The sequence below is a fragment of the Sus scrofa genome, chromosome 15, assembly GCF_054392235.1.
Source record: "Sus scrofa isolate SSC_HxYL_T2T_F1_AM1 chromosome 15, Sscrofa_HxYL_maternal_Yorkshire_Landrace_v2.0, whole genome shotgun sequence".
Lineage (NCBI taxonomy): Eukaryota > Metazoa > Chordata > Mammalia > Artiodactyla > Suidae > Sus > Sus scrofa.
In genome coordinates, this window is record NC_139397.1 from 29,636,261 (window position 1) to 29,663,377 (window position 27,117).

Sequence of the window (27,117 nt, forward strand, 5' to 3'; positions counted from 1 at the left end):
CATTCTGTAGGAAGAGTCTTCAGGTGAAAGCCCACAGACCCAACAAACTGGTGACTGAAGGAGTCATCTTTCAACTCATGTCCTCGGTTGTACCAGGCAGTAATGACAAGAAGACAGCCAGCAAAGAAAATGACCTGGAGCAGGCACCGCTGGGAACTTGTTTCATCAGTCTTATTATGCTTTGCGTTGACTTCATATTTTAATAACCTATTCCCAAATACCTTACTAACACAGCGTAAATCGCCCCTTTGTACAAGACGGTACATACTTGATGCCCAATAATAACTTCTTTGTTCCGCTCTCCCCCTGCCCAGTACAGTTCCATTTATTATCTAACCTTACTTGGGCATTTTCAGCAATCTTTTCTATTTCCTCCACACACATTTTCTAAAAAGCCAGCTGTGCAATTTAGACCATCCCAGGAGATTATTGACCAGTTGGGTTTGCACTTATGAGCACATAACCGAAGCTGACACGGCCTTTATCAGAATTAATAGCTCTTGGAACAACTTGCTTTCACAGCATTTTACAAACAGCTTCATAATACATCTAAGGGCCAGCCAGGTTTTAATTAGTGTCACTAATAGCTAAGTATTCGGAGGTGAAGTAATTAAGTGTCTGGACCAAGAGGAGTAAGAGGTAGAAGGTGAACTTGGAGCCTGTGCCAGTTCAAGTTGGTGGAAGTCTCCACCTGTCATTGGGGTAATACTGGAGAGCTGTTCTCTGCTAAGAAGAGGCTTCTGTTAGTTCTGATCAGGAATTACTGCCAGCAAACTCGGTTTGCACGTGGGCAACCACATTTTGAAACATCCAGGGCTTCCCTCTTCCCACTCTCTCTCTGGTTTCTCCTTTTTTTTAAATTTTGGTTGCCCTATTTTACAAGCAAAGCAGCTGTCTGTGTGGGGAAGAGGTGCACCATTCAGATTCATGGTTTACAGTTTGCTAAATGTAAGCCTGTCTAATCCTTTCATATCATTGGATTACTCTCCCCAAGCAAATTTTCCCAGCTTTCATCATGAGAATGGGCTCCCTGCCAAGAAACCACTCATCCCAGCTCAGGTCCACCTGGCCTTTCCCAATTGTCAACTCCTCCATCTTAGGCCATTAAAAGGGCTTTCAAATGAATATTTGCACAACCATTTCTGAAAGCCAAACACAAAATCTTTGTTCCACAGAGTCACTAATCTCTATTCAGGATTCTAGTGTGAATTATCATCAGGAAAAGAAAGAAAGAAAACCTTTGATCACTGGGTCAAGTTTTCGCCTAATATCATTTAATCAGATAATAATAAATTTATTTAAAGTTTAAACAATAATCAAGGTCAGGTGAGAGGATTTAGAGAAGAAAACATACCTATTAACATTAGGTGGCTGCATTGGGGAGGTAGACTAAGAAAGCCATCCTAAAATTCCTAAACGCTCCATAAATGCTGTATCAATTAAACTTTTAATGGATTTAAAAAAATATATTCATGGTTATTTGCTACCTAATTCCCTCCGCAGGTCTGAAGAAGGAGACCTTCTTGGGTTTCAAAGGGAAAGGATTCTTTGTGACTGCAAAACAGAACAAGGGGTTTGATTCACACACACACTCCTCTGTCAATCATATCTGAAATTTTGAACATGTGTAAACTCTCTCACAGAGCCACACGATAGCACCTTGCCATTTGATCACTGATTTTGATCCTTCCTGTGCTTAAACTTTAACAACTGTAAGTAAGCAATTGGGGGAGGGGAAAGGGCTGATAGATCCCCTTCTCAACTCAGGTACTCATGGGATTTTAGGATTTAAGAGCCACATTCATCGTGCAGGCAAACACCCAGGCATCCACCTTGAACACTAAATCTGGTTAAACTGTTATGAAAAAAGTACTTCTGTATATTTCCCACTTTTTACATAAAACTTTCCAGAGTCTGAGTGAATTCAGCATCCAAAACACTCAATAGTGTATACTCAGGAATTCCTATTGTGGCTCAGTGGTAACAAACCCAACTAGCATCCCTAAGAACGTGGGTTCTTTGGTCCCTGGCCTCACTCAGCGGGTTAAGGATCCTGCGTTGCCATGACCTGTGGTGTAGGCTGCAGAGGAGGGCTCAGATCCAGAGTTGCTATGGCTGTGGTGTACGCCGGCAGCTGCAGCTCTAATTCAATCCCTAGCCTGGGAACTTCCATATGCCGTATGTGTGGCCCTGAAAAGAAAAGGAAAAAAAAAAAAAAAAAAAAGCCTACACTCAAGAGCAATGTGCTGGGTGAGCTTCTACTATGCTAATTGTATTGATTTACTTGAGCCCAAGCAGTCAAAAGTAGGAAGACAGGAAAATGCATCTTGCGGCCCAGGGTCTCCTTTCCATATTCTCTAGCCTTTCCATTGCTTTCCAGAGCTCCTGTAGCCAGAGGGGATTGGGGAGCAGTCAGGGAGGTGGGCAGGCGGCCACCTTATCCAAACATGGTAATGATATTAGGCAGCTCAGATCCTTTCACATTCCCTTTCCTCCAATCTTCCAGGTGACAGGGAGCAGGAAAGTCTTGCAACCCACACTGCAAAGAGGGCACCTCTGGTTTAAATAAAGTAGTCCTTATGAGCATGGAAATTTGAAGAGAAGAACTAGAAAATGCCTTGCTATATGGTTGACTGACAATACATTTTTTTAGAATTTAATTTAATTTAATTTTTATAGCCACATCCATGGCATATGGAAGTTCCTGGGCCAGGCCAGATCTTTTAACCCACTGTACTGGGCCGGGGATTGAACTTGCACCTCTGCAGAACCCTGAGCCACTGCAGTCAGATTCTTAACCCACTGCACCACAGCGGGATCTCCAATACATTTTTATTTTAAAGTAAATTCCTTCAAGGCAAAGGACCATATTTTCTATGAGGAATAGAGGGTGACATCTCACAAACAGGAGGTGATGATAAGAAACTCAACGGGAACTCAGCTCCCATTCATAGAAGTCTGTTTGCTGTGATATGTACGCACCCTCCCAAGTTTCACTTTGCATTTATGGTTCATCAGACCCTCAGATTCAAGGTTGAAAGTCAAAGTGAAACCCCACAGGAAGAAAACCACACTGATTTTTACCTGCTTTAATGTCAGTGTTTTGAGAAACTAACATGAAATCAGTCCAGTTCACTCTACACTCACCGGTGCTTTGGGGTATATAAAATATCTCTGGTAAAGTGTCGGCAAATATGACTTGCCTCAAAAATGTTCACCAATGACAGGGGTTTTGAGTAAAACCAAAGACTTCACATTGATCTTTAAATATTTTTAAAGACCTTTTCTTAAACATCTCAATTCAGTCAAATATTTAATGGTTGAAAGATTTAATACAAGGCACTTCTAAATTTTGACCTGTGGTAAGCTTTATGAAAACCTGAAGCCCTCAAAATATATGTCAAAAGTCACCATGAAAATTTCTCCGTTAAGATGCATATAATAACACTATCGAACCAAAGAGAGAAAAAGAGAAAGAGCTAAAAGAGAAAGAACTCAAAGAGTGAGGGCAAACTGGAAGGAAAGACGAAGAAAACTGGAGGGGAAAAATGATCCAAAGATGAATTTCTTTTTCATCCATTTCTGGAACAGGTAGAATTTTTACTAGAAGATGCCTGATCTGAAATGCTCAGATCGTCCTGGAGTTGAGTTTAGTCAGCTCTGTTCACCTGTGGCCATCTTCATCATATCTGGACAGCATTCTGGGTGCTTTTCCATCTGTCTCTCTGAAAGGATATAACAGGGCCAGCCCAGTTTCTGTAAGGCCTCGGGGAGGCTAAGAGTCAAAGGAAGAAGTAGGAAGGAAGCCAAGATCCTACTGCTGGCAATGTGCAAACAGCAGAGCTGGAGTGGCTGAGTCAAGGACCTGTCACGGTCATAGAGCCAGAGCTGGTCAGGTAGGAGCAGGTCGGCAGGACAGAGAAGGGAGGAGTTAGAGGAAATTCCTAGAAAACTGTCTAATGGGAAAACTTGGAAGCTTTATTATCCTCCTTTTTAAAAAGTAAATGATAACCCTTGGCTTTAGTTTGCTGTCTCCACTGATAAAATTCAAAGGGCTCCAAGTGGGAATTTCTTAGAGATAAGAAGAAACAGGGCTTGCTTACCCCACTATACTGCATGCCCAGTTACTCATCTGCACCCCAACTGGTAGTGATTTCTTGTGGGCAGTGGTTTCTGTGTCTCCGTCCTTAAGGCCTAGTTCAGTGCCTCGAGTTAGGTGGACATTCAGTAAAAGAATTCAACTCAGCAACTAAGTGGACAGAGGGTCATGGATAGATACTACTTGGCACTTTCAATATGGACTGTCTTAGAATGTTTTTGAGGCATTTGTCCCCAGGGTCAACTAAATATTATCACTCTCTAGGAATCCTCATGAGTACTACACTCATACTCAGCTCACGTTCTCTAGAATCAAAGAGGCTGCTTCCTTTCTGGAAACACACAAGGAAGGATCTTATAGGCAGCCCATCTTCCTGCCTTTTTGCCTGTAAACAAAGTCTCTCTTTGCCTCAAGACTATAGTATGTGTTTCCAAGCTGCAAAGAAACCGTTGAAAATTAAACCACAGAACAGCATTTTAATGAGAACATGATTACCTAACACCCCAGTGTGGTTTCAGATGGCCTTGTGCCAACCTTCCAAAACACTACCAGAAGCACAGAGTGAAGAAAAAAAAAGTGACTAGCTCCCCTTAGTGAAGGTAGCTTTCTTGGAGGGCTTTCAGAAAGATCTCTCTAGAAGGACATGGGTTATTGTTGTCTGCAGTTAACAAAACTTTCTTCCTGTTTTGAAAAGTTTGAGAGAGAGAAAGGGGGGCCACCCTTGAATTAGTACATGATGTCCTGAACTAGGTGTTTTTAGCACCAAAGCTCTGCTGTACGTGTCTGTACCCAGTACTGTCTATTTCATCAGCTTACCTTCTGCGCACCCACTTGCTATTTCTGTAGCCTAGGTTACAAGACCGCAGGTGTTGATGCTCTACTAGCCCCTCTGAGCAAAGCCCAAGCGAGAATTGTTCCTCCCTGGTTGGCAGCGTGTGCTGAGCACGTCTGGTCTTGGGCACAGAGGATGGAGACCCCAGGCTCAGGCCGGGGTCATTTCTCAGGGACATCCTTTCCTTGTTCTCCACCAGCCTAGCACTTAAGCACTTGGGGTTGCGTTTTCATTTCCACGTTGGGTTTCCTGACTTAACCCCTGAACTGTCTTCTGCAGTTGTCTTCCCACCAGCTCAACGACAACCAGATGGCCCCTTGAGGCCACAGGAAAAGGCAGATCACAGAGCTGGAGGACACTGTGCTGGGATCCCTTCATTCCAGAGATGAAGAAATCAAGCCCCAGAAGAAACAAAGAGATTCATCCCGAAGGATGAAGAACGAAGTCTGTTGCCCTAGATGAACTGTCTTGGATTCCTTTCAGTAATATAGTAACTTGTAACTTAAACAACCACTTGCACCCAACTTGGTGGGGACAGAGCAGGCATAATCTATGCTACTTCCTTTCCTTGCAAAGTAGTCAGCACTGTGCTAAGCCTTGAGAAGGATAAGTGGAAAAGTACCACAGACTCTTGCCCTCAAAAAGTTATAAAACCTTGAAGGTAACAACACATGCACCTTAGGCATAGAAACAATACAAATAAATGCAAAGCGGGGTGCAAGAAGATGCTTAATGGCATAGTACAATGAAAAGTGACATGTTCTCCCTCTTTATTCCTTTCACTCAATTAACTTACTGGTTTTGTCTTCATTTTGAGATCACCTCTTTCAGGAAGCCTTCCCTGGTTTGATGCAGGTTGGACTCTTAAGTGCCTGTGCACTTGTCTGGGTCCCCAAGAACCTCTGAGGATAGGTTCCCGGTCAGCCTTGGGTATCCCCACATTTAGTGCCTGAATCAGAGCCAGTGCTTAGTAAACATTTGGGGAAGAAAGAAGCTCCGTGTCAACTGAGAACCTTTTAGTCATCAAGTGGGATTGGAGATGGGCTCCAAAAGAATTTGAATCAAAGCAGAAGGGGGTCCAGAAATAAGGGGATAATACCTCCCCCATAGAAATGTCACCACAAGCAGTGCTGGTGAGAAGTCAGTGAGGAGCCTCCCTATGAATGAAGTAGTCATCTTTGATGAATAGGATCAGGAAAGTGCTGTTGGTATGTCAGATGAAGCCGGACTTGGACATCAGGGAGGCTAAGTGGATGATGGCAGGGTATGATGAAGGACGATGGGATGCCCTTTAAAAAAAGAGAATTAGATAAAACTCAAACCAGGAGAAAGCTGCAAACAGCAAACCACTCAATTCAGTTTTAGAATCTGATTTTGAGAAGCATCTTCCTACACTTGCAAAGAGCTTTCAGGTTTCCCTTTGGTAGCTGGATTTTTTCCCCCTTCTCAATGTTGACATGTTGACTCCTTCTCGACACCTGAAAAGACAGGCTGAGTTTCACCTTAGGAAAATGCAAAATAGTCAGCTGCAGTGAAGAAAAAAATGAATCGCAATCTCGATCACAGATTTCTTTGAAACAGTGTGTTAAAGTGAATTCTGAAAGGACCACTGACTCATTTTAGCCAGTGAGCCAGAGGTGAGGATTTAATGTGGTGACAGGGACCAAGGAAACCACTTCTCTGTGGGGAACTGATGGGTCTGACTCCTTTTACCTGAATGAATTTACCAAACAAACTGAGTATCATCTTTCACTTGGGGGCACCTGGTAGGCATTTACAAAAAGAAAGGAGTTCCGAGAAGAAGAACTATAATTATCGACAGCAGAGAGGGCTCAGTTTCTGCTCTCTTATGGCTCATCCACAGGGTTATCGAAATCAAGGAGCAAAATAATTTGTCTGGGAAGAGTGTGTGAAGGAGGAACAAAGAGTCCTAAAAAAACAATGGGAGTGGAATATAAAATATGCCCTTCCCCCATGCTGTGTAAAACACAGCCAACATTCATTGTCAACTCACACCATTCTAGCAAGATGTTAACTTGCAGGAAATGCCAGGAAAACAAGAGACTGGAAGAGAGAAGAGGTGTATTCCTATGGACATCTAGCTGCTAGGCAGTCCCTGACTGTTGCTTGTGGCATCTACTCCAAGCTAGAGCAGACTAGGCAGAAAAGTATGACTCATCACTAAGGAAGAGCCTCTGAGCAGACTCAGGATAGTTCTGCTACTCCCCAGGGGAAGGTCACCTGGAGGTTATAGGTTTGGAGACCTTAACAGTCTTGTGGGCTGAGACGTCACTGCACGCAAGGCAGCCAAGCCCCATGCAGATGAGGGTACATCACGTGACTGGCCTCACTAGGGGAGCCATCCCTCTCTTGGGGTACATCTGGGAGCAGATTTGAACTTCCAAGTGGCATCTCAAACAGCCCAAGTCCAGTGATTTTTCGGATCCATGTGACCACAAGAAGAATCTCTCCTAATGAGAGGTTCACTCTCTGGGACCAGGCAGGAGAGGTGGGGGGCAGAGACCTACTGCATTAGAAGCAAGCACTTTGTCACTCACACGCTGGAGCAGCTACAAGAAATGCCCATCTTCCTGTTCGCCACCAGCCTCTGGGAATCACCCCCTGCTATGGAGTGCAAGAGACAGCACGCAAACCTCTGGTTTCTCTGGTCCTAACTCCTTCGCATAAAGAATGATGTGAGCTTCTGATGCCCTGTGCTTCTCCTTCCCCTGCATCCTCAACATGGGCTTTGCTTGGCTTCTAGAGAGTGGTATCCTCAGCCCAGCACCAGCACAGGTGTGCCACCAAGATCAATGGTGATGGCTGGACTGGTGGCAAGAGGGGCACTACTTCACATTATCATCATTTGGATGAGGAAACTGAGGCCCTAAAACATCGATTTGCCCAGAGCCCTCAGTTGGTGAATCTACATCATTAGCTCCAGAGCCCAAGCTCTTAACCCAACTGATAACACCCCTTTGCCTAAGGTAGACTGGATGGATGAAGGATTTGGGTGTGTCAGAACCTTCCTGAAGAACATGCCCCCTCTCCTGATTTCAACAGCATCAGGCTCCTACCGTTGGGCTCTGTGCCTGCTTTGTGTTTGCCAAGCTCAACTGTGAGTTCAAGGTCATAACTGTTTACCCCTCCTCAAGAGCTCGTCACACCCAGTGTTCCCCGGTTTCATTTGTACACTGGGGCTCCAACTGTCAGTCCCCAGCCGGCACAGTGGTTTCACTTCCCTGGGCCCTAATTCATCCGTTTTTTAAAATAGGGATCTATCTACCAGGGTGGGTGTGAGAAGTAAGAAAAGGGGCAAAAATATAAAAGCCGCAGGAACCTCACCATGACACTGTTCATGCATTAGTGAACACTTCACAAACAAAAAGCCTTATAACCAGGTATTTGTAATTTTTTCATAGCAGTTTTCTGTCTCAACTCTGGCTGACATCAGAGTCACCTAGAGCATTTGTTAAAAGTGCAAATACCAAAGGCCCTGCCTCAGTCCTACCAAATCAGAAACACCAAGGTTGAGGCCCAGGGATCTGAATTTTATGTACTAGTAGTACTAATTAACTTACCTAGTCATCAAATTAGTAGTAGCACTAATTAGCTAGCCTGGTAGTCAAACTAGTACCTGGTAGTAGGACCTATTGTGTAGGGGCCTGGGCAGAAGCAGATGTTCACCCTTCCATAAGGTTCCATTAGGGATTCTTGCCTAGGATGGAACTAGAAGCTGCCTCCCAAATAATAGCCTTCTTACTTTGTTGGTTCTTGATCGGCTCCCTGCTGTAAGCCAAGTGGCACTGGTATACAGAGAAATATTCCTTCCATCCCATTCCATTCTGGTTATCTCCCAAACTCTTTCCCTGGCAGCCCAAGCAGGGGTAGTCTTCAGACACAGACAAAACTCTGCTCCCTCCAGACTGCTTTTTCTCTGCCAAACGAGAAGATCACTTTTAATAACCACAAAGTTTCACGAACCACCAGACAAAAGCTGATCATATCATTAGTGTCTGATGGTGAAGAACATGCTTAAACCATACACACAAAACCCCAAACCAAACAGAACTATGAATTCAAGACATTTTCAAATAAATTTGGCATTTTATTCAAGACAACACCATCCACATGCATTTGAAAGGTTGCAGCATATTATTTATTTGGTCGGAAGTAAAATTTGGGACTTGGGAATATTTGGACCCTTTAGAGTAACATCCCTGGAAGTCCATTGCCCAAAGATTGGGAATCAGTATGTGCTGCCCTGTCAGAGTCAAAGCCCAATGGCCCATATACCCTGCACTCACTTGCTCCTCAACAGCAAAGAGCCTCCACATAATCCAGTTGTGGAACAGCCATATTTGAAAGTAGCCACAAATGCAAACCCGAAGGACAATTTTAGGTCAAGAAGGAAAGAGAAAATGGATCTGAAAATAAACTCTGCCTATAGCAAATCACATCTAGGGCCAACCTTGAGCCTCATTCAGGAACCAAAGCTAGACACTCAAAGGTAGACCAGAACGCTCAACAAAACAGCTCATAATATTATAGGAGTAAAGGTCTGGAAGCAAGAGTGCCTGTTTTCCTTTAAAATGACTGTGGCACAACTTACAAATAAAGACACAAATTTAGAGCAAATTACTTTCATTGTTCTGCTAAAGATTATGCTTGCAGTTAAGGGGCCCTAAAATTGTTTGAATTTCAGGCATCCTGGGTAGGACTTTCCAAGAACATATCCAGCCAGGAGGTGAATGACATAGTGGCACTGAAGGTTTCCTTCAAGACTCAGCTGGATTCCATCTCTTCTGCAAAGCTTTCCTGGGGCACAGTGGTTTGCAATGACTCCTGAACTGCAAGGTCTCAAACCTGGTGATTCTGATTCTGTAGGTCTAAGGAGGGCAGGCTCCTTGTTTTCTGTATAATTCATCTGTGACCACAAAAGCTACAGACAATTATACTTGAACTGTTATTACCTTATAGATGTGGACTGAAACTTTTTGGGGGAGGGCTGTTCTTTCGGCATGCCCACACTCCCTGGGCCAGGGAACTAACCCATGCCACAGCAGTGACAATGCTGGATCCTTAACCTGCTGAGCCACCAGGGAACTCCTTGAACTCTTACTTAAGTTTCCTAGCACAGTCTTTTTTTTCCTTCTGCCTCTTCTCCCATACCTCTTAGCATAGTACCTGGCTCTAATTGGTGTTAATAATCCCACATTTGTGTTCAACAATTCCACATTGATTTGCCTTGATCTGATACAGTGTCCTACCCTAGAAATTCAGCTCCAAATCATACCCAGACAGAGGCCTCAGGAGTCTAAGAATTTAAGAAGGATCTTGAAATCTACATTTTTTTTTTTCTGGTCTGAAAAGTTTTGCCACCTCTGATGTTTATCTAAAGATGTATACGTAGATGGAGTCACCCGATGACATCAGTAACAGGATATCACCAGACACACTGTACACACAAAAGCCCACAAGGCAGGTGCAATCAACACCCAAACTTTGAAAAATAAAAGGATAACTTGTGGTTGCTAAGGGGGAGGGGAAGAAGTAGGATGGACTGGGATGCAAACTACTACATTTAGAATGGATAAGCAGTGAGGTCCTGCTGTATAGCACAGGGAACTATATCCAGTCTCTTGTGATAGAACATGATGGAAGATAATGTGAGAAAAAGAATGTGGGTGTGGGTGGGTGTGTGTGTGTATAAAACTGGGTCAATTTGCTGTACAGAAGAAATTGACAAAACATTATAAATCAACTATAATAAAATTTTTTTAAAAAGAAAAGAAAAATAAAAGGATAAGCCTTCAGATTTTCCCTAAACAGCATCACCTCCCCTCCCAAATAAACTCTCTCCTTGATCTCTATTCATCACTCCCTAGCTGAAATTCCCGTCACCCTCACCTCCAACTTCCTCATTCCCACTTCAGTGAGTCACCACATGCTAGTTCCCCAGGATCTCTTCTATCCATTAGTCTCCTTCCAATTCCTGCCACTATCCGCCTAGCCCAGACCTTTACAATCTTCCACCTGAGCTATCCAAACAGGTTTCTCTCTGCTCTCTCCACCTCAGCATCCTCCTCCCAACCCATTCTATGCTCCACTTACTGATGAACGGTTCTAAAGCATGGTTCTGACCATACTATCCACCAACTCAAAATCTCCAGTTTTCCTTTTATTTTATAGAATAAAGTCCAGACCTCTCAGCCCTGCCTATAAAACCACCGATGTTCTAGCCTCAATGTACCGCTCCAGACAGAACTACAATTTTACTTTCCAGTCAAACTGGTTGATCCCTGTTCCTGGCTCCAACCTTTGTTCAAGCTTTCTCATTTCAGTCAGAATGTCCTCCTTCCTGCCCAAGTCAAAATCCTACCCATTCTAAATATATGTCCTGTAGGAAAGACCTCCTCCTTTTCTATTGCTCCTTGTTTCTTCTTCACTTACACTGCCCATCCTACTCTGGCTTATGTTACAGTTATCCACATTGCTATACAACCTCCTATGCTGAACTTAAATGCCTCGATACCAAGAATTGCATGCTATTCGTCAAGTTTCTATCCCAGTGCTTCGCAGAGCTGTGCACATCATAGGCACTCACAGCAGTTTGTAAAAAGGAGGAAAGAAGGGGGTGGGAGGATGGAAGGGAAACAGACAAGGAAGAGGCCTTAGCAGTAGAAGAAAAGGAGCTCCGAAAGGTCCAGAGAGAACAGGCAGAGAATCCACCAAGAGAGGAGAAAGCAAATCGTATTTTTTTCAAATCACTTTTTTAAAATGGAAAAATTAAATAAAACACTGTGGGATAAATCCTGGGCAGCACAAGAGTGTATGTTCCAGATCCAAAGGGGAGAACCACCAAGGAAACTTGCTTACGCTGTGAAAGAATGTACATCAACCTTGACTTGATCCAGTGGCAGAATCTATCATCCCACTATCTCCCCACATCTCTCAGCAGGGTTGGGGGGCTCCAGGTCAAAACTCAGTTCCTGTGACTTGGGAAACCGTAATAGGTAGAAACTGGCCATCCTTTTCCACTCCATCTAGATCTAATTAAAACATCTTATCTCCATAATAATTAACTTTTTATCAGTGTTATTCCAGCTTACAAAATAGCCTCATATGCAATCGTGGATGGTCCTCACATCAGTGCAAAAAGATAGTTAATAGGAGTTCCCCTCGTGGCGCAGTGGTTAACGAATCCGACTAGGAACCATGAGGTTGCGGGTTCGGTCCCTGCCCTTGCTCAGTGGGTTAACGATCCGGCGTTGCCGTGAGCTGTGGTGTAGGTTGCAGACGCGGCTCGGATCCCAAGTTGCTGTGGCTCTGGCGTAGGCCGGTGGCTACAGCTCCGATTCAACCCCTAGCCTGGGAACCTCCATATGCCGCGGGAGCGGCCTAAGAAATAGCAGCAACAACAACAACAAAAGACAAAAAGACAAAAAAAAAAAAAAAAAGATAGTTAATAGTTATTGCCTGATGGTTGTCTGGTGCTTTAGAATCTGCAGTGACATGTCTGACAAGGTTGTCTCATGCGGCCCTCACTCACCTTTCCATTTATCCCTTAAACCTGAGTCACACCCTGGGAGACCCATTCCTTCAGTTTTCTGGACACAGCCTGCTGCTTTACACTTCCTTGCCTTTGCAAATATAATTCTCTGGGTAGAATTCCTTTTATCTCCTCACAATCTTCACCTCCTGAAGCATAGTATTCTGGGGGAGGAACAGCAGCAGCACCTGAGGAGTCCTTGCCTGGAGGCCAGGGGGTGTTTGTCATGGCACAAGCACGACTGGGATTATGTGATAGCCTCAGCTTCTGTGGAAATTCTGGAAGAGGACTCAGGACCAGAGAGACTAGGGGATCCACAACATCGTCTCTGGTCAGTGAAGAAACACAGACACGTGTATGTATACACCTCTGCCTGGGCAACACAGAGAAGGGAGAGCTCACACAGTAAAAACCCACTTCCCTTGCTGTCAAGAGAAAAGAGAACTCTTTACTTACACAAAGTGGGACAGCAAGGGGTGGGGGAGAAACCCTGACTTTGCACTGGCTTATTTTTGCCAATTTATGATTCTTGAGAATGCCTCATATGCCCCCACTTTTGGTTCTTCCACAGAATTCACTTAAGACAGCTCCTTCTGTTGGCAGAGGACACAAAGGTGTGGAGCCAGAGATTGTGGATAATCACAGGTCAGAAGAGCAGCATGTTCTAAGTGGTTTTCTCTGACTCAAGGTGGGGGTAAAGCCGAGATTTTCAAGGAGAAAATAAAGCGTATAATTGGAAAAATATATACTTAATCATGGTGTTTTTTTTTCAGATTCAGAAAACAACTTATTGTTTCACCATATAAATTACAAAAAGTGAGCCAAGTTCAACAAAACCCTCTAGGCTGGAAAAGAACGGGCAGAAGAAATATCTTCTTTATATTCACTGTTGCAAGGACAGGGCCAGAGAGTTCTGATGGGACTTATTGGAAAGGAGGGCCAATTAAATGTTTATGTTTAGCATAAAAGGGCAGAGGTGGCCTTTACCTACCAGGGACCAGGGAGCCAGTCTGATGACCCTCAGCACTTGAACGCAACACAGAAGCCCAGATAGAACTTCATGACAGTGTCCAGGCAAGCCTTCCCCTTTCTGGAACTGAGGCTGGGCTGCAGGGCAGGCAGAGAGAGAAAGAAGGTGCTGGCGAGATAGCAAAACATTCAGAAATGCTGGAGAATATGGGTGTCTGGGGTGATTGGTTATGAGTGTGTGTGTATGGGGGCGGGTGTGGGTGAGTGTGGATGCAGGTGTGTATCAGTGTGGGTATGAGGGAGAAGTTGGGGAGGGTCTTTGGTTGGAGGAGTGAGGGTTTGGGTTTTTGGGGTTTTTTTTTTTTTTAGCCTGGCAAATTGCCAGTGTATAATAAAAACCTTAGCACACCCCATATGGGGTGGCATGAAAGAAAGGAAAATATCCCCCTCAGAAAAGTAACCAGGTGCCAGAACCTTAGCCCTGAAGTGAAAATTTACTTGAGAAGAAAAATTCTATCCAGTCTTGAGAAGCCTAATTTAAATCACTTTAGAGAGAAGTTTGAAGATGGAGCTGGAATGCCCTCCCATTTATCCTCAAAGATAAAGCTCTCAGCAATCTGGATGTGCAAATGTAGAGCAGTTTGTGGAAAGGAGCCATCCAAGTTGTTCACAGCTGTTCAGAGCGTCACCAGAGAGGTCATTCTCTTCTGCTCCCAAACAAGCAATAAACTATCAGCACGTGAGCTGATTTCCGAACAATAAAGGGACAACAGGGCAGACAGGGGACGTTTGGTGCCTGCTTCCTCTGAGAGGCTGCCCCCACCGCACCTCTCAGAGGCAAGCAGGGCTCAGAGGGCTGCACTGGGATACCTGGGATACACAACCCAGAGGAATGAGGCTGCAACCCATTAACCACAGGGATAAAAGAGTGGAAAAACAAGAAAGAAAACCTGAAACACACGACCTTGATATTTTCAAATAACTCTGAAAACGATTTCGTTTCCTCCATTTGAAAAGAAATTTCTCCAGGAGTTCCCTTCTTGGCTCAGCAGTTAACCACCCAAACTAGTATCCATGAGGATACAGGTTTGGTTCCTGGCTTGCTCAGTGGGTTAAGGATCCCATGTTGCTGTGAGCTGTGGTGTAAGTCACAGATGCGGCTCCGATCTGGTGTGGCTGTGGCTGTGGCACAGGCCAGTGACTGCAGCTCCGATTTGGCCCCTAGCCTGGGTGCAGCCCCAAAAAGCAAAAAACAAAAGTTCTGGCTTTGCTACACACTGCAGCATAGGTGGCAGATGTGGCTTGGATCCCGTTGCTGTAGCTGTGGCATAGGCTGGCAGCTACAACTCCAATTAGACCCGTAGCCTCGAAACTTCCACATGCTGTGGGTGTGGCCCTAAAAAGAAAAAAAAAAAAAAATTGCTACAACACAGAGCCACCCCCAGTTTATAGAGATTCCAGAGAATGCCCTGAGCTTTTTGACTGGAAGGGGTTGGAAGAGCAGCTAAATGAGAAAGTGGGCTTTTCTCCAGGCACTTGTCAGCACCTGTGAAAAAGAAGGGCCATTTAGGCACAGATCTTCAATTTTTTAAGTATTCGTTTTTAACCTGGCTCCACCTCATGTAAAGCCAAGCAAAGATGGGGTTAACCTTGCTCTTGATTAGCCGCCGATTTTCCACATTTTCTCTCCACGATGTCGACGAATACATCAGAAAGTCTCAGGAGGCCTTAAAACGTCCAGCACTAAATCTTTTGAGTCACTTAATCCCCAAGTCTTCCATGTTTGAAGATAATTTCCTTTATGAAAAGAAATCCTAACCTGGCCTGGTTCTGCTCGCAAACTTGCTAATGGAACAAAGAGGCCTCTCATTAGACTCATCCCTGCGGCTGCAGAAATAAGTGTTTCAGGAAGAGCAGGCAGGTTTTGCTTTAGCCCCAGGATGGTTTTGGCCGCTGCTCTCTTTGGCTTCTTCTTGTGGCGTCTCATCCAGCTGAGCTCTAGCTAAATTAGACCCAGTAGATAGAAAACAGGCGCCCAGTGGCGAGTGCCTAGGAGACAGGGCAGTCCTGAGATCAGGTTCGCCCACCAGTGAATGGGGTCCCTCTCTGAGTAATGGGCTACCTATCCCTGGGAGTGTTCACAGATGGGACCACCCCATGTGGTTGTAGAAAGAGCTCCTTGGAATAGAGACCAAATGGGTTCAAAGACCTCTCCCAAGCCCAAATTCCAGTCTCCATAACTATAGGAGGGGGCTTTCAAGGCACTCATATGAAACTTTATTACTTCTCTTTCCTTCCTCCATCACATGTCTTTCTTCAGCCCCACAACTAGAAGTAAGAACATTTCACACTTTACTGAAGGCTCCATTTCCCTTTAACTCACTTCTGTGGGTAATGGAAGAGAAAGCCATTTGTGTGGTTGACCAAAGCCCGCCAATGACAAGAAAGACATTTCAGCAACTGAGATACGAACCTATATTAATAACAAGTAATGTTTATTGAGTACTTACTATGTGTCCCACCCTGTGCGAAAAACTTTACATGTATTATCATATTTAACTGACCAAACAATCCAAAAAGAGACATTTATCATTATCTGAATATTTCAGCTAAGGAAACAGACGTAGATATACACTTGCCCAGCTATATGATCCCCTGAATATGGAACTGGAAAAGATGTGGAGTCAGCCCTCAAGGGTCTATATGAGCCCGCTTCAGAGTCCTATGCTCTGAACCACTAAGCTTCACTGTTCAGCTGGCAATCCTTCCAGCTACTGTCAGTCCTCCTGTTTGAAGAGAAGAGGAAGGAGTGTCCATCTTCCCTAAGGAAGTTGCCCTACAAAGCTGAAAAGAAAAACAGCCTGGCATTCATGCAACAAGATAACTCAGATGGCTGAGACCTTGGGGATGAGGAACAGGGTGAGGGAATAAAACATGGCTATGCAGAAGTGGAGATAATTCTCTTCAAGGTCCCAAATATTAAGCGGAGTATTATAGTGGGAGACACAAGGGAGGGTCAGATCAGGAAATCCGAAGTGATTAAATTTAGTCTGGGAGTAATGAACAATTATGACATTGGGCTGTCACCAAAGGGTTCTGAAACTGATTATGATTGGTTGGCACTGTTGCTCTTGTGTCTATCTGTTTCATTATTCCAGGTCTCCCAACCTCCAACTTTTCTCTTGAACACTAGTGCCAATACCTTTACAATTCCAGTGTAAACTGTAAGCTTATAAAGTTTTTGTTTGCCTGTTTGTTTTGGATCAACATTTTTTTTTTTTTTTTTTGTCTTTTGTCTTTTTTTTGTGGTTGTTGTTGTTGCTATCTCCCGGGCCGCTCCCGCAGCATATGGAGGTTCCCAGGCTAGGGGTTGAATCAGAGCTGTAGCCACCGGCCTAAGCCAGAGCCACAGCAACGCGGGATCCGAGCCGTGTTTGCAACCTACACCACAGCTCACGGCAACGCCGGATCAACATTTTAAAACTGAAAGTTTTTCACATTAAAAATCAGGACTTTCAGGGGTTTCCTCTGCGTTTCAGTAGATTAAGAACTTGACTAGTGTCCATGAGGATGTGGGTTTGATCCCTGGCCTCGTTCAGTGGGTTAAGGTTTTGGTATTGCCACAAGCTTGCAAAAGGTTGCAGATGCGGCTTGGATCCTATGTTGCTGTGGCTGTAGTGTAGACCTGCAGCTGCAGCTCCCATTTGACCCCTAGCCCAGGAATTTCCATATGCCCCAGGTGCAGCCCTAAAAGAAAAAAAAAAAATCAGGACTTTCAGCTTCTCTTTAAAAAATTGGAAAATATGGCCCAAATTCCCACATAGGGTAACCAAGGATAGGGCATGTACCCTTCATTTCTTCAAGGTCCCCACCATTCCCTATTGCCTCATTCATTTACAATATCTGCTGGTTTTTAGAATTTGTCACTTGTGCCTTAAACCTATGAAGAGTTCCAAAGCCATAATTGCGGCTTTGGATTTAGGAAATTGCTCAGGCAAGAACACTACATGGATTCCTCTACACACACACACACACACACACACACACACACACACACACAAATTCACCATCCTGTCCTTCTGCTAATATGAAACTCTTGGTAGAATGATCTCAGCAAGATTTCAAAGCCATCTGTATGGGTGATCAGATCACCACTTTTTTAAGAGCACCCTGGCTCCACCATGGATGCATAGTTCTCTTTAGAAAGCAGACTATCCACAGGGCTCTTGGTGCTTCATCTTGTTATATAGCTGCCTGAGGTCACCACCAATAAATTAGTGGTTTAAGGAAAACAATGACAAGCCTTTTCCATGGAGAACAGAGTTTGCTCACTCAATTATTTCCTAAAGTCGTGACCTCTTTCCCAGCTTTACACCATAATTTTTGAGGCTACTGCACTGAGTCTATTTGTTGTCTGCTCTTTAGATCCACCACACCTGCCATAGGAGCCCAACTAAATTTGAGAACAGTGCATCCTCCTGGCAGTGGAACTAGTGGAGTAATGATCATTGCATTGTTAATTAAGTGGCTGCTTTGTTAAATGACTTACCAGGGTGACTCTAAATCGGCTGTATTTGTTTACCAGTCTAGGCTTCTCTTTGTATAGGAAGTTTCGTTAACTGTTCTTTGGAAATCACTAATGATCTCATGTTAGCAAAATCAGACCTCTTAGAAATTCAAGATACGACCTGAATTTTAGGATAAAAATCGTACCAAGAAAACCAGTAATAATTTTCCTAAATTGGTAAATAGCTGTAAGATGGAAGATGGAGGTTTTGCAAAAGTCATTTTTCACCTGTAGGCGCTGGAGACATAAGGAGTTGGGGAAGGAGGAGTGGGCTGGGTGCAGTAGGGTGGCAGATCAATTCTCCCACTTAACATCAGCTTAGAAATAGTTGATATTTGATAGCACTGTCACTTTGAGATTTGTAACCCTCTGCTAGAATTACATGGCCCTTGAGAAATAGCCTCCTTAAAAAAAAATTACTTAGGAAAACATTAACTTTGTCCCTTTGACTATCCCTTACTGCCATCGAGGAAGTTTGTATTTTTTTCTCTGTCAGAAACAAAAGTGGCATTTTTTGTTTTTTTAAGAGACAGGGGAGGAGCCAGCGAGGAGGCAGAGAACCTGATGTATTCAGAAGGCCTTTAATGCTGCTGCCTCTTGCTAACCACCATCAGGAGGAGGTCTGTCCCTAAGCTCTCTCCCCAGCTGGCTTTGAGCCCATTTAGGGACAGAGTACAGCTTTCTGTCACACACACACAGATACACGCACATGCACAAACGCTCACACACAAATCAACCAGCTGCAGAGCAAGCAACAGGAGGTGGCAGAATGCTTGCCACTGTGTCACTGGACTTGTAAGCATCCCCTCCAAACTGTGGCCAAGGCTAGTTATTCCCTGGGCTAAAGCCAGCCTGAGAACTTAAGGACCTTGCCAAGACCTGACAGCCCCAAAGTCTAGTTCTGTTGCCAGAGCCACACAGGAAAGTCATTAATTCATTGAACGAAGCTCCAGTAAATGATTAGGGAGCCTGTCATTTGTTCATCACTGGGCTAGCTACATAGAGATAGGAACCTAGAACATTTGGAGGAGAGGAGAAAAGCCATATACTCATTTTAAAATTGAGTCATATCACAAGAGATGCCACTCAAAGCAGTATGTAAATAAATGCCAAATTATCTTTCAGAGGAGGATGTTTCAGAGGGTGAATTTCAGTGGTCAGAGAAAGGAGACATTGTGCTGTAGTGGAAAGACCTGGGCTTTGGAGCCAGACAGACGGTGCAGACCTTTACTGTGTGATCACTGCCAAATTCCTTGCCCTCTCTGGACTTCAGTTTGCTTACCCGTGGAGTAGAGGTGGTAGATGCTTTGCAGAGTTGTTAACATATGAGGCTGGATGCACATTACAAGCCTTCAATAAATATTTGGGTTTTTTGTTTTGTTTTGAAGAACATCAGAAAGTTTTTTTTTTTTTTTTAAATCAGGAGTTCCCATTGCAGCTCAGTGGGTTACAAACCCAACTAGTATCCATAAGAATGTGGGTTTGATCCCTGGCCTCAGTCAGTGAGTTAAGGATCCCAAGTTGCTGTGACCTGTGGTGTAGGTCGAAGATGAGGCTTGGATCCCATGTTGCTGCCACTGTGGTGTAGGCCTGCAGCTATAGCTCCAGTCTGACCCCTAGTCTGGGAATTTCCATTTGCCTCAGGTGTAGCCCTAAAAAAAACAATAAATAAATAAATAAATTTATTTTAAAAAATCAGTTTAGGTAGGTTTATCCCAGGGGAAAATGACCTGAGACCATTCCTTCCAAAAAAGAAAGGAAAACTGTTATAGGAAAAGTTATCATTATCTAGTAACTACTTTAGGAATTGGAAAGGTATGAGAAGGGAGGCATTTTTTTCTTTTTTATCATATTGACTTTTTTCTGAATATGAAAATGTTTAATGTCTACTATAGAAAATTTGGAAAGAATACAAAATGCAAGGAAGTGGAGTTCCCCTCGTGGCTCAGTGGTTAACAAACCAAACTAGGATCCATGAGGACGCAGATTCAATCCCTGGCCTCACTCAGTGGGTTAAGGATCCAGCATTGTCATGAGCTGTGGTGTAGGCTGCATTAGCTCCGATTCAACCCCTAGCCTGGGAACCTCCATATGTCATGGGTGCAGCCCTAAAAAGACAAGACAAAAAAAAAAAAAGAAGGAAGTAAAAAAGTCAAATTTAATTCTGCACCCATTGAAAACTCCTATAAACATTTTTAACTGAGATCACACTATATACTTAGTTTTTCGGTTTTTTTTTTTTTTTGTCTTTTTGTCTTTTGTTGTTGTTGTTGCTATTTCTTGGGCCGCCCCCGCGGCATATGGAGGTTCCCAGGCTAAGGGTTGAATCGGAGCTGTAGCCACTGGCCTACGCCAGAACCACAGCAACGCGGGATCCGAGCCGCGTCTGCAACCTACACCACAGCTCACGGCAACGCCCGATCCTTAACCTGCCGAGCAAGGGCAGGGATCGAACCCGCAACCTCATGGTTCCTAATCGGATTCGTTAACCACTGCACCACGACGGGAACTCCCATATATACATAGTTTTGAAACCTGCTTTTTTGGGGGGGGTTGTGGTCCACACGCATAGTATTTGGAAGTTCCCAGACTAGGGGTGGAATATGGAGCTGTATCCACAGCCACAGCAACACCAGATCCAAGCCACCTCTGCAACCTACACCACAGCTCACAGAAAAACTGGGTCCTTTAACCCACTGAGCGAGGCCAGGGATTGAACCCGCATCCTCATGGATCCTAGTTGGGTTTGTTACCATTGAGCCATGAGAGGAACTCCTGAATCCTGCTTTTTGCAACTATTGTTTCATAAGCATGCTCCAGTCATTAAAAATTCTTCAAAAACATCATTTGCAATGGCCATAAGGAATTCCACATATGGATGTACCAACATTTTCTCAACTATTCCACTAATTTCTCAGCTATTCCTGGACACTTAGGGCTATTTAGACACTTCGCTATTATAAATAATGACTCCATGAACACCTCCGTGGTAAAAATCCTATTTCCTTAGAATAAATTTCTATAGGTGAAATCACTGTTCTAAGGTTCCTGCTGAATACAAAGTGTTTTCCACAAAGGATGTCCCAACCCACATTCCCACCAGCCACAAACGAGAGCCAGCTGGTCTCATCAAATCCTGAGACCCAGTATTATCTTTGGAAAGAAAATGTTCAGCCTAATTTGATAGTCTTGAAATAGCATTTCATTGTTCTCTTAACTGTCTTCTTCCTTTCAGATATACCTAAAAGGATCTAAAGGAATCCTCAGATAAAGAAAAGGAACTTTTCTTTTGTCTGCAAAAAATCAACAAATATTTATTGTGCAAGCCATTTTACTCTGAATTTATCCTCTCTCCCCTTTTGGGGTGGTTTTGGGAGATTCCACTTTTCAGGTTTTAGCTGCTATGAAGATAAGCGTTTTAAGGTACATTGCAGCTGACATGCTGGGTCAAAACATACTGATTCTGCCACTACCAAACTTCATGAAAAGTCGAGGAACCTGTCTGAATTTCCAGCCCTTCGGCAGATAGAATGCCTGTCCTACACTGTTTATGAAATTGTGAAGATCCTAAAATTTTATCAATGATTTAATAAGAGTATAAGTGCTTTTAAAACTTTTTTTAAAAAAATTCTACACAAGCTAATACTATGATTGATTTTATCTAGTCATTATTGTGTCCTAAAATGACATTTTCTGAGAGGGTTCCCCTCCTGACTCCAAGATCAGCTTTCAGTAGCTGAGGACCTTTACCCATAAATAAGGGGTCCAGACAAAAGAGAAAAATTATTCTCTGTAGAGAAATTGTTCCCAGCTTACTAATCACTGTCTCTGAAACACCTCTCGATTGAAAGGTTTTATCTGGAAGAAAAGGCAGGCTGTGCTTAGGATCCAGTCTGGGCAAGCCCTCTTCCTGGGACCATCCCAGGGTGGGAGGCGGCCGGGGTCCGAACTGCAATGCAACCACCCTTCGGCCGGCTGAGGCTCACACTTCAGTCCTCTTTGTCACTCCTGCGGTCACCCCCGCCTGCGGTCGCACTATTTCTTGACCCCGCCCCTCACTCGGTCCCCGGCCCCACCCAGGCTCCGCGCCGGCGGGAAGTGGTGCGAGACTGGAAAGCACTGTCTGGGCTCTCACTGCAAACCCCAGGCGGTCTGAGACATCTTTAAGCGTCCAGCTTACACCCCTAGTCCCCCTCGCCCAGTTCTTCAACTTAATTTCTTACCGGTGCCAACTATTATCTCCCTCATTGGGTCGGACGGCAGATGTGGGGTCCGGTAGATATGGATTCAGGTCGGGTATGGAATTCCCGGCCAACCCTGGCATTTCATCTCTGCAGATCTGCTCCCTGTTTCCTTCGCATGGGGGCCTTGTCCTCGGCTTCACCGTTGCATCCCCACTGCCTAGAATAGTGTGAGGCATGCAGTCAGCCCTCACTAAATATCTCTTGACTGAGTGCATGTTGGTAATGATAATACCCACAGGGTGTTGTGAGAATGAATGAGTGATTCTGTGCAAGCGCCTTGTGATTTGTTACAAGAGTATTATTCGCTATTTCCCTTGTAACAAAGCGTATATTCTTCTTCCTTTTTTTCTTTTTTTTTTTTTTAAGAAGGTACTATTCACGAATTGATTACCCGGGAATACACTTCTACTTCTCTATCACAGTCCTCCTCCAGAACAATACCAAATCATCCTACCTTCTAAAAGTGTTGTCTACACCTGACCCTGATACTATTACTGTAGCTGTGCATATCTAGTTATATAGAGTTGTGCTCTAAAGAAAAAAATCATTACTTATTTTATTTCCTGAATGGATTGCATCTGCTGAAAGAGCTGGGAATGGAGTCAGATATTGGATCCAGTGCCAGTATTGCCGCCTACTGGTTGGGTGACTCTGGCAAGTCACTTCCCGCCTCTGTGCCTCAGTGTCTCCACCTGTAGCCTTCCGAGGACTAGAATACCATCTTCGTGAGCAAGGATGGACGCGCCACACAAGGACGCGTCTGTCGCCCGCGCTTTCGACCTCCCTCCAGGCGCATCCTGCTTTTACAAGTTGGGGCACGCTTCTCGGATGCCCGCCCCAGCCGGAGATTCACGAGGTGATGTTGAGCCAGAGCTTACAGCAGCCGCTGCGGGGCCTCCCAGGATTATCCCACCCGGGCCGCCTAGGTGCATACCCCCTTGCCCCTCCCTCGCACCCTCCTCCCCCCTGCCCCTGGTGTACCGTTCTCCGGCTCCACCCCGCCTTTCTCCCCGCCCCGCCCTCCCGCCCACCGCTCAGCGCATGCGCCGCCCACAAAGCGTGTTTTTATAAAAGTCCAGCTTTGGCCAGAAACTTCAGTCTGTTGGCTGCGGCAGCAGGTAGCAAAGTGACCCTGAGGACTTGAGTGCTCCGGTAGCCCCCGCGGCTGGAGAGTGAGCAGTTACCATGGACGGGTTCCGTGTAAGTCCAGTTTCAACCTGCTTTTTCTTAAACATACAAACACTTGAACTTAGAGTGCAACCCCTCTCCAAACGGGCAGAAGCGACCCGAGTATTGGAGGTGCCCGTGCCCGGGAGGAGGGTCATGGAAAGGAGTTTTACTGCGCCTGGCTATGGGAGGGGGTGGGGTGGGTATTGGAATCTTTTTCTCTTGGATTAGAGGAGAAAAGATTGGAACGACCGTTTGGGTGGTTGCATGTATCTCCCGCTTGAGTTCCACGGCGCGCGCCGGGCTTGCACACTGTTTGCAAACATAAGAACATTTTGTGCACAAGTGCAGAGAAGACACTCGCGCTGCCCGGGGACTCAGACCATGGGTCCCTTCCTCAGGAGAGCGGGGATTTCTTTGGAGCCAATTACATTATCTGAATTTGAAGGTGGAGGGCGGCGCGTCCGGGCTGAGTTCCCAGAGGGAGCCGGCGCCCCTGGTTATCTTAAGGCAAAGGCTCCTGGGGACCCCTCTTGGCGTTGGGCGCGTGTTCGCTAAATTCTGCTGTCGGCGGAGCTGTGCCAGTGCCCAAGCACTGAGTAGAAGGCGGGAAAGGCGAAAGGACGCCGCAGCAGGGTGGCCCGGAGCAGCGCGTGCGCCTTGGGATTGAGGGCGTCGCAAGCACAGTGGGCCCCGGGGTTCTGGAGTTTGGGGTTGTGCAGAAGTTGAGGTAGTTTATAGTCGAGGCAGCGGTCACAGTGCAGCAGCGCCCCTAGGAGTGCGGGGCGGGGGCTGGGAGGGCACCTGCGCTGCCGGTAGTTGTGGCGTAGACAAGGCAGGTGCAAGTGGGAAGACCGTTTGGCTCTCACAGAGATGAGCTGCACCAATTAACCGTCGGTGGTTTCCTGGAGCCCTTTGAAAAGCGAGACTTTTCGTTTCCCCCAGCGGCGCGCGATTCAAAGGCTCCCGCGGCGGAGCCGCCCAATCTCTCGGCGGCACCCGGCGTGCTGCAGGCCAAACCGCTGGAGCCGCAGACCGCCAGCGGTGGGCATCGTGGAGGTCCGGAGCTGGACCATCTGGTCTCCAGCGCGTCCTCCGCCTGGAGGCTTCCAGCTGCAGACTTCCCACTCCATTAACTGGATCATTGACAGGGTGGGAAGAGCCCCGGGAGGGTGAGGAAATGAAACTTGGGGCGAGGACCACGGGTGCAGACCCCGTGACTTTCTCCTCCCATTAAAATGCTGTGCTCCCTAACGTCCCAAACGCGCCAAGCGATAAACAAGGGTTTGGCGGAGAGACCCACGCCCCTGAGTAGCGCCGGCCGTAGTGGGGGTTACCCACTTCTGACACCCCTGCCCCCAAGCACCAAAGCCGGTCGTTTAAGATCGCAGTGTTCTCCTTCCCCACTACGGGTTACTTGAAGTACAGAAGGGTGTTTGTGTTTAGAGAGTCGTGGAGAAAACAAAGCTTTGTGTTTTAGAATAAGAATCTTTGCCCCCGCCCGGTCCCAAGAGCTTCTTCCTCCCCTCTTCCCTGTCCTGATGAAACTCTTAGAGAAGTTAATCCCATGTCCTTAGAACACAAGATTCTACCCAACTCCCACCCACTCGCCCCCACCACCACGCCGCTAGGAGTGGCCTCTTTGTGTTTTGTTTTGGTTTTTTCCTCCCAAGGTTTTTTTCTTCCTTCTAGTGGGCGGGGCAGAAGAGTTAGCAAAGATGGGACTTTGAAACCCTCAGAATTTCAGCACCCTTTTGTTTAAACAAAGAACTTTGTAATTGCTTTTACTAAAGAGGGATTTAATGAAGCGACTCTGGGAGAAGATGGGAGGAGAGATGTAGGAGACCAGAAAAATTCCCTTGTGCCCTTACCCCTGTACTTTAGTAGAAGCAGAATTTCTTGAAGAAGGCTGGGCTGAGTTGCTTTTTATAAATTGGCTTTTTAAAATACCAGAAACATTGTGTTGAACTTGGAGAATGCCTGCTGAACTTGAAAGTGAATGTCCATTCCCTTGCCTCTTTTTCAGATATTCACTTCAGATAATTACACAGAGGATGACTTGGGCTCAGGTGACTATGACTCCATAAAGGAACCCTGTTTCCGGGAGGAAAATGCCCATTTCAACCGAATCTTTCTGCCCACTGTCTACTCCATCATCTTCTTAACTGGCATAGTGGGTAATGGATTGGTCATCCTGGTCATGGGTTACCAGAAGAAACTGAGAAGCATGACGGACAAGTACAGACTGCACCTGTCTGTGGCAGACCTTCTCTTTGTCCTCACACTTCCCTTCTGGGCAGTTGATGCCGTGGCAAACTGGTACTTTGGGAAGTTTCTGTGCAAGGCAGTCCATGTCATCTATACTGTCAATCTCTACAGCAGTGTGCTCATCCTGGCCTTCATCAGTCTGGACCGGTACCTGGCTATCGTCCATGCCACCAACAGTCAGAGGCCAAGGAAGCTATTGGCTGAAAAAGTGGTCTATGTCGGCGTCTGGATACCTGCCCTCCTGTTGACTATTCCTGATTTCATCTTTGCGAATGTCAGGGAGGGGGATGGGAGGTACATCTGTGACCGCTTCTACCCCAATGACCTGTGGTTAGTGGTGTTCCAGTTTCAGCACATCATGGTTGGCCTTATCCTGCCGGGTATTGTCATCCTATCTTGCTATTGCATCATCATCTCCAAGCTGTCCCACTCCAAGGGCTATCAGAAGCGCAAAGCTCTCAAAACCACCGTTATCCTCATCCTGGCTTTCTTCGCCTGCTGGCTGCCATACTACATCGGGATCAGCATCGACTCCTTCATCCTCCTGGAAATCATCCAGCAAGGGTGTGAGTTTGAGAGCACTGTGCACAAGTGGATTTCCATCACTGAGGCCCTTGCCTTTTTCCACTGTTGCCTGAATCCTATCCTCTACGCTTTCCTTGGAGCCAAATTTAAAACCTCTGCCCAGCACGCACTCACCTCTGTGAGCAGAGGGTCCAGCCTAAAGATCCTCTCCAAGGGAAAGCGGGGTGGACATTCTTCTGTTTCAACCGAGTCAGAGTCTTCGAGTTTTCACTCCAGCTAACACTGATGTAAAAGACTTATATACATGAAAGAACTTTTTTTTTAAGTTACACATTTTTTCAGCTATAAAAGACTGACCAATTCTGTACAGTTTTTATTGACTGTTGGATTTTTTTTCTCATGTTCCTTTAGTTTTTATGAGGTTTAATTGACTTATTTATATATTTTTTTGTTTTGTGTTGATACGTGTCTAGGCAGGACCTGGTGGCCAAGTTGTTAGTTGCTGATTTGTAGGACTGTAGAAAAGGGAACTGAACATTCTAGCGTGTGTAGTGAATCACTTAAGCTAGAAACGATCCTCAGCTGTTTGTGCATAAATAATCTCTCCATTCCGATGGAACATTTTTTTTCTTGTCCTTAAATTGTTTGGTTGCACTAGGTGATTTTGCTGTAGAAGGTGTAACTTATAACCAAAGCCTGAAGTGGTATAGAAATGCTGGTTTTTCAGTTTTCAGAAATGTGTTGATTTCAGCACCTGCATTGTACAGTCTTGTATTCAGTTGTTAATAAAAGTACATGATAAACTGATTTAATGTTATGTTCTGATTTCTACTGACATTCCTTTGGCTGGCAGAAGTCAACAATAACAGAAATAGATGCATGTATGGCATGTCA

General features: G+C 45.2%; 2 protein-coding genes across 3 annotated transcripts in view; one reads left to right on the plus strand and one right to left on the minus strand.

Moving 5' to 3' along the window:
- The window catches only part of LOC146395765 (uncharacterized), a 591,473-nt gene extending 569,041 nt beyond the window's left edge, over window positions 1–22,432 (minus strand). The window contains exons 1-2 of one of the 2 annotated variants that reach the window (XM_085001350.1): window positions 22,243–22,432; window positions 13,475–13,590 (exon numbers count right to left, since the gene is read on the minus strand). The gene's annotated coding sequence lies outside the window, so the exon portion shown is untranslated. The remainder of the gene's footprint in view (window positions 1–13,474; window positions 13,591–22,242) is intronic. The other variant, XM_085001352.1, reaches the window with a different exon arrangement.
- Window positions 22,433–23,448: 1,016 nt separating this feature from the next.
- Window positions 23,449–26,503, plus strand: CXCR4 (C-X-C motif chemokine receptor 4). Its single transcript, NM_213773.1, has 2 exons — window positions 23,449–23,463; window positions 25,457–26,503. The coding sequence occupies exons 1-2, from the start codon at window positions 23,449–23,451 to the stop codon at window positions 26,501–26,503; spliced, it is 1,062 nt and encodes a 353-aa protein (NP_998938.1).
- The last annotated feature ends 614 nt before the right edge of the window (window positions 26,504–27,117 follow it).